General features: G+C 41.8%; 1 protein-coding gene across 12 annotated transcripts in view; it reads left to right on the top strand.

Moving 5' to 3' along the window:
* Positions 1 to 6,366, top strand: part of MYO9A (myosin IXA) — a 196,990-nt gene extending 190,624 nt beyond the window's left edge. For all 12 annotated transcript variants that reach the window (XM_010834461.1, XM_010834463.1, XM_010834467.1 and 9 more), the window contains 2 exons: positions 2,722 to 2,864; positions 3,542 to 6,366. In XM_010834461.1, the coding sequence (XP_010832763.1) occupies positions 2,722 to 2,864; positions 3,542 to 4,005 (607 nt within the window). In that variant the 3' untranslated portion in view covers positions 4,006 to 6,366. The remainder of the gene's footprint in view (positions 1 to 2,721; positions 2,865 to 3,541) is intronic.
* Positions 6,367 to 8,070: the final 1,704 nt, after the last annotated feature.

The following is an 8,070-nucleotide window of genomic DNA, read 5'->3' on the forward strand; positions in this document are numbered from 1 at the left end:
CTGCCCTAATTTTTAAGATTTCTTTCCTTCTACTAACCCTAGGGTTCTTCATTTCTTCCTTTTCTAGTTGCTTTAGGTGTAGAGTTAGGTTATTTATTTGACTTTTTTCTTGTTTATTGAGGTATGCCTGTATTGCTATGAACTTTCCACTTAGGACTGCTTTTACAGTGTCCCACAGGTTTTGAGTTTTTGTGTTTTTATTTTCATTCGTTTCTATGCAAATTTTGATTTCTTTTTTGATTTCTTCTGTGATTTGTTGGTTATTCAGCAGCGTGTTGTTCAGCCTCCATATGTTGGAATTTTTTTTTTTTTTTTGCTTTTTATTTTATTTTATTTTTTTTAAAATTTTATTTTATTTTTAAACTTTACATGATTGTATTAGTTTTGCCAAATATCAAAATGAATCCGCCACAGGCATACATGTGTTCCCCATCCTGAACCCTCCTCCCTCCTCCCTCCCCACACCATCCCTCTGGGTCGTCCCAGTGCACCAGCCCCAAGCATCCAGTATCGCGCATTGAACCTGGACTGGCAACTCGTTTCTTACATGATATGCTACATGTTTCAATGTCACTCTCCCAAATCTTCCCACCCTCTCCCTCTCCCACAGAGTCCAAAAGACTGTTCTATACATCAGTGTCTCTTTTGCTGTCCCGTACACCAGGTTATTGTTACCATCTTTCTAAATTCCATATATATGCGTTAGTATACTGTATTTATGTTTTTCCTTCTGGCTTACTTCACTCTGTATAATAGGCTCCAGTTTCATCCACCTCATTAGAACTGATTCAAATGTATTCTTTTTAATGGCTGAGTAATACTCCATTGTGTATATGTACCATAGCTTTCTTATCCATTCATCTGCTGATGGACATCTAGGTTGCTTCCATGTCCTGGCTATTATAAACAGTGCTGCGATGAACATTGGGGTACACGTGTCTCTTTCCCTTCTGGTTTCCTCAGTGTGTATGCCCAGCAGTGGGATTGCTGGATCATAAGGCAGTTCTATTTCCAGTTTTTTAAGGAATCTCCACACTCTTCTCCATAGTGGCTGTACTAGTTTGCATTCCCACCAACAGTGTAAGAGAGTTCCCTTTTCTCCACACCCTCTCCAGCATTTATTATTTGTAGACTTTTGGATCGCAGCCATTCTGACTGGTGTGAAATGGTACCTCATAGTGGTTTTGATTTGCATTTCTCTAATAATGAGTGATGTTGAGCATCTTTTCATGTGTTTGTTAGCCATCTGTATGTCTAGTCTTTCTCCTGTAATTGAGATCTAATCTTACTGCATTGTGGTCAGAAAAGATGCTTGGAATGATTTCAATTTTTTTGAATTTACCAAGGCTAGACTTATGGCCCAGGATGTGATCTGTCCTGGAGAAGGTTCCGTGTGTGCTTGAGAAAAAGGTCAAATTCGTTGTTTTGGGATGAAATGTCCTATAGATATCAATTAGGTCTAACTGGTCTATTGTATCGTTTAAAGTTTGTGTTTCCTTGTTAATTTTCTGTTTAGTTGATCTATCCATAGGTGTAAGTGGGGTATTAAAGTCTCCCACTATTATTGTGTTATTGTTAATTTCTCCTTTCATACTTGTTAGCATTTGTCTTACATATTGCGGTGCTCCTATGTTGGGTGCATATATATTTATAATTGTTATATCTTCTTCTTGGATTGATCCTTTGATCATTATGTAGTGACCTTCTTTGTCTCTTTTCACAGCCTTTGTTTTAAAGTCTATTTTATCTGATATGAATATTGCTACTTCTGCTTTCTTTTGGTCCCTATTTGCATGGAAAATCTTTTTTCCAGCCCTTCACTTTCAGTTTGTATGTGTCCCCTGTTTTGAGGTGGGTCTCTTGTAGACAACATATGTAGGGGCTTGTTTTTGTATCCATTCAGTCATTCTTTGTCTTTTGGTTGGGGCATTCAACCCATATACGTTTAAGGTAATTATTGATAAGTATGATCCTGTTGCCATTTACTTTATTGTTTTGGGTCGAATTTATACACCCTTTTTGCGTTTCCTGTCTAGAGAATATCTTTTAGTATTTGTTGGAGAGCTGGTTTGGTGGTGCTGAATTCTCTCAGCTTTTTTAAGAAAATAGTTTAAGAGCTGGAAGGAATCCTAGAGACTATCTAGTTTAGTCTCTTTGTTTTTGTGGATGAGAAAGTTAAGGTCCATAAAGAGGAAAGTACTTTCCTGATGTATTATGAGTGAGTTTAGAATCCCAGTCTCCTGATTAGCAGCCCAGAGTTCATTTCATCAAAGGATCTTACAGCTTTAGCATAAGCCCTGCCTCAGCCTTAGCCCCATTGTAGGTCCCAGTCTTTGCTGTCTTTAACCTTCACTGTGACTGTGACTTGTTCAGTTGCTAAGTCATGTTCAGCTCTTTGCGATCCCGTGGACTGCAGCAAGCCAGGCTTCCCTATCCTTCACTATCTCCCTTAGTTTGCTCAAACATATGTCCATTGAGTCAGTGATGCCATCCAACCATCCCATCCTCTGTCATCCCCTTCTCCTTCTGCCTTCAATCTTTCCCAGCATCTTTTCCAATGAGTTGGCTCTTCACATCAGGTATACAGGTCCTTATCACCACCCTGGAAGGGAACAGTAAGAAATGTGACTGTTTTTGCTACCTAAATTCCTGACATTCACAGAAGGTCTGCTTTCCTGTTGGCTTATCAAATGTTAATGATTCCTTGATTGTATCTTACAGGGAAGAACTAACATTTGAGATGCTTGTCCTGGAACCACGTGCCTCTGATGATGAAACCCTTGAGTCTGAGGCCTCCATAGGGACTGCTGATAGCTCAGAAAATTTGAATATTGAGTCTGAAGGTGCCATTTCTGAGAAATCAGGTAAATGAACATGTTAAACCAAAGACTCCAGATTTGTTTTGCAGAGGAGGAATAAGGGTTCCCAAGCAAAGACAGTCTCTTTGAAGAAGGCCTTTGACCTTACATGAAAAGATGACAAAGTCCTAAGGAGCTGAAATATACCCGTCCTCCTGAAGCTTCTGTATAAATTGTTGATCAGACCAAACCTTCAGTGTAACATAATTCTTTTGTAATGTAATGTTTCCTTGTATTTACCATAGAGGAAAGCCAGCAGTCATAGCTCATGTTGTCTTACTGACTCATGAACCATTTTCTAAGAGTAGGTAGTGGGAGCCGTGCCCTACTATGAAATGGGACTGGACCCAAGGAAGTCTTTAACTGCCTGCCATGTCTCTGCAAGATGTGGTATTTACTACATATTGTGGCAGTGTTTTAAATGATGGGGATGGCTGTGGGCCTCTTCTAATGGCATGATCCCACTCCAGCTTCCTCAGGGTTGATTCTGAAACGATATGGATGGTATAGAAATGGGTGGTTAGGTCTTCTTGAGTTGTGACTGTGCCCGAAGCAGGTCACCCTGGACCCTCCATATCTTAGCCCACCCACTTTCACGTGTGAGCAGTGACACCTCTTCATCACACAATGATTTGCTTCAGAGAGAACTGTCATTTACAGCTTTGGTCTCTTTCTTGCATTAGAGAGAAGCTTAGCCCTTATCTCTATGAAGGCAGCTGGCAAGTCTGAACCTTCAAGCAAGTTGCGGAAGCAGCTCAAAAAGCAGCAAGACTCACTGGATTCAGTGGACTCTTCAGTCTCTTCTTTATGTTCATCTGGCACTGCATCTTCTCATGGGACCAGAAGACGATTTCAGATTTATTCCAAATCTCCTTTCTACCGAGCTTCCTCAGCTGGTGAGGCCCTCGGGATGGAAGGGCCATCGGGCCAGACCAAATCCCTAGAAGACAAGCCTCAATTCATCAGCAGAGGAACCTTCAACCCTGAAAAGGGCAAACAAAAATTAAAGAATGTGAAAAACTCACCTCAGAAAACCAAAGAGACCCCAGAGGGGATAGTTGTGTCTAGCCGCAGGAAAACTGTGGACCCAGACTGCAGCTCGGCCCAACAGCTAGCTCTCTTTGGGAATAATGAGTTTATGGTCTGAACTGGCAGATGTGTGTCCCTTATGGCTACATCTCATCTTGGGGCTTCATCACCTGGTCCACAGTATCCATCCTGATTGTGGTCCTGCCTCTTGCCCGAGCATACAACCAAGACCTTGTGTGCTGAGTCCCGGGTGGGCCTCCTGCCGAAGCGGAAAGTCTTCTTTGAAGCCTGCCAGGGATGGTACCAGCTGTGCCTTGGCTGCTGTATCCAGCTAGAGACTTTGCTGAACAGAGCGCGCAGGGCCTTGGGATTTGGGTCAGTTATAGAGGTCTTTGTAGTTGCCTCTCCTCCCTCCCTTTTTCCCTTCCCAGAGGTGAGTGTGGAACTGGGGGGACATTGTGGGCTAGAGGGACCCACTGATTTCTAACATTTGAAGAAAACATATAAACCTTTCTTAACCATGAAAGCAAAATTCTTTGGGTTTATTTTGGGATAGTTAGGAGCTGGTATAGAATATAATTTTCTTCCAAGGATTTGTAAGCAAAAAGCCTAAGCCCTCTATTTTAAGATTTTTGAGAAATACTCCATGTTATATTCTGGGGAAAGTAAAAAAAAAGCAGTTGTCTCCATCAAGCCATCAGAGCATGTTTGAGACCTCTGTGGTTATCCAACAAAGAAGAGAAGACCTCTTTTGTTTTTCAACGATGTTTGATGTCATAATAATCAGTGCTGGTTTAACCCCTGGTTAGTTCCTGCCAAATGTATTGCATGGGCCGAAGTTTCAATAGCCATACTGTTCTTATATCCCCTGACCTAGAATCAGGTTCCTCTAATATTTTTTAAATGTCCCAGAGACATGGTGATCCTTAAACAGGAGGGTTTCATTCTAATTTATCCAGGCCTTTCTCTTTGTATAGATTAAACTGAAGACCATATATGAACCTGTTTATCTGCTGGTGGGTTTCCACCACGAGCTCACACAAATGATGTGACCACTTAATCACTTCTCCCCAAGCATTCACACATAGCACTGCATGAATAAACGTTACAGAAAGCTGCCAAAAAAGAAAAAAAGATAAGTTTTTAATATTGACCCATCTAGCTTTTATCTTTTTTTCCTCAGACCATCAGTATTAAATAGATTTAAAAAAATCAAGGACTACTTGAAGCTATTTTTGTTAATATTCTGGTTACTGAAGTTTACTGTAAATATATATATGTATAGTGTGCATATTTCTTTTAACTTTATGCTTCCTTCCTCCCCATAGAATTTCTTCCCACAGATTAAGGGCCATTGGATGTGGTGGTGAGAGCCAGACATCCCTGGGTTGAGGGAAAAGTCAAACCATTTTTCTCACCACTGGGTGTCTCCATGTACCTGAGTTATAAAAGCATTTTAAGCTTCTTAGTGTCTGTGGGATTAGAAGTCTGTTTTTGCTATTTATAATATATGGGAAATGAAACATGATACCCTTTCTTGAGATAAGTATGTGAAAATGTTTCTTTTTTAAAGTTACTAAATGCATCTTGTCTAACTACCACATGCACTGTTCTAAAAAAGAGCCTTTACCATCTGTAACCTGAATTTTGGTTATTCTTCCTTTTCATACTTCTTTGAGATGAAGTTATAGAAACCTGAGGACTTTCATTAATAAGGCAGAGTCTCTCCTGTTACACAACAGTGAACCTCATGCCACTGCCTCTGTGGCTACTGTCGAGCCCCAGAGGCCAGACACAAATATCATCCCGAGTGGCAGCTCCAGGTAGCAGGCAGCTTTTCTCTCCCTGGTGGGGTTCAGAAATGACCTCGGGAAAAGGAGTCTTTGTCAATTTCCAGAATGATGATGGTTAGTAACTAAACATGTTTGATTTTATAGCCTGCAAACATCTGTCACCTTGTTCATGCTGCCTTGAGGAGTAATAAAGGTAAATAAGGTCTTTAAAAATCTGAATTTCAGATAATCTCCTAGAGCAGAACCCAGCCCCTCAGCATGGTTGTGTCTGCATGGGTGCCCCAGTCCCTGTGCCAGGCGCAGTCTCTCCCATTATTCTTGGGAAGGTGGTTTTCAGCCCGTGTTGAGTACTCCTTTCCACTTGTTCCAGGACATTGGTTAAATACCATACAAAATAAAGCGAGTACCCCTGTTGAGTAGTTTTCTTTGGCCTAGAGGAATGGCCTGGGAAACACATCTTGGCATATGGTCTCCCTTCTAAATCTTTGTGGAGTTTTTGTTTTGTTGCTGTTGTTTTGCAAAACAAGTTTTTGGCAGTTAAAAAAAAATTAAAAATAAAAATCTACTCATATAGGTCACTTTATAGGAACCAGGTGATGGATGTTAAGAGACTTTATAATTTTTTCTCAGGGACCTAAAACCTGAATTTGGATAACATTAAATAAATATTTGTTTTTCAGTTGCTAGATTTGTGGATTTCTAGTCATTTAACAAGCTGTCAGAATGGAGGGGTGGGGAAAGGGAGCTGCATGGAATGCTAAGAATGGAGAGCAAAGGCGGGACCCTCCCTTTGAAGGAAAGCATGCTGCTGTTCTCTAGAATAATGGGCATTGTTGGCCTGAAAAAGATGAAGCCATAACACTTAACAACTGTTAGAACCGAGTGCTGTCTGTCCTCTCCTCTGATCTTAACTGGTCATCTCTGTGGTTCATGTTACGTTACCACAGCTGATGCTGCATTACAATCACTTATAATTAAGATATTTAACATCTGTATGTGTCAAATGTGTGTTTTCTATTTGCTTCTCCTTTGTTCATTTTCTTTGATCTCAAATGCCTCAAAGGAAACCCATATGTGGCAGCCTAGAGGCAGCCCCTCATTTGGAGCCCATACTCTAAAATGCAGAGCATTCTCTTCTTACCACACATTCCCAGCCCCAGATAGAGCCTAGAGTTTTAATTCTCCCCATTAAAGCCAACGTATCCCTTATCATGGAAAATGTAATGGAAGCAGAGAAGTTTAATTGTAGGGTCAAAGTGTGTATACACAAAATGAAGTAAATACTGAAAGGATTCAGGAAGGTGACTCGCTTCATTTGTAATGCACTGTGTACTTCCAGCCATTTAAATTATTTTGCCACTCTGGGTTTCTGCGAATACAAAGGAGGTAACAGCCCAATATGAGCCTTGTGGAGGCAGAGGGACCTGAATTCAGGGGGTGGGATATAAGAGCCCTCCCTTCTCATGGGAATTAGTGGAGACTTCTGTCTTACATCACAGTAGGGTTGTTTTCACTGTCAAAGATGCAGGGTCCCAGAAGCATGCAGAAAACAGGAGCTCCAGCAAGGTTCTGCAGGCCTGCTTCAGTGCCTGTAGGCCACATTTTTCTTTTTTAAACTGTAACTAAGGAATGTGTACCTTTCACAAGCACTTTGGTGAACAAGAGAGAAGAAAATATTCTCAGGATGTGTTCAAAGCTCAGCGAGTTTTAATTTTAAAAAGAAACACTCCAGCTGGCTTTCCTCATTCTCCTCTCTCTCATTTTCCCCCCTCTTGGTCATTCTGTGTTGACCAACACAGCTTCATTCTGTGCTGACAGATATGTTTGTCTACCCATAATTGTGAGACAGCTCCCCATAATTCTGTGACAGTTGGCACTGTCCCCCAATACCATGCTAGCCTTGGTAGTAAAGTTCCTTGGTGTTTGTGGGAGTCTTTCTTGGGGCTTCCCTGATGGATCACATGGTAAAGAATCTGCCTGCAATGTGGGAAACCTGGGTTCGATCCCTGGGTTGGGACGATACCCTGGAGAAGGGAATGGCAACTCACCCCAGTATTCTTGCCTGGAGAATTCTACGGACAGAGGTTACAGTCCATGAAGTCTCAAAGAGTCAGACACAACTGAGTGACTAACACTAAGCCATTACTCTTGCCTGGAAAATCCCATGGATGGAGGAGCCTAGTAGGCTGCAGTCCATGGGGTCGCTAGGAGTTGGACGCAACTGAGCGGCTTCCCTTTCACTTTTCACTTCCATGCGTTGGAGAAGGAAATGGCAACCCAGTCCAGTGTTCTTGCCTGGAGAATCCCAGGGACGGGGGAGCCTGGTGGGCTGCCATCTCTGGGGTCGCACAGAGTCGGACACGACTGAATCGACTTAGCAGCAGCAGCAG

Source organism: Bison bison, unplaced genomic scaffold, assembly GCF_000754665.1.
Source record: "Bison bison bison isolate TAMUID 2011002044 unplaced genomic scaffold, Bison_UMD1.0 scf7180017864034, whole genome shotgun sequence".
Lineage (NCBI taxonomy): Eukaryota > Metazoa > Chordata > Mammalia > Artiodactyla > Bovidae > Bison > Bison bison.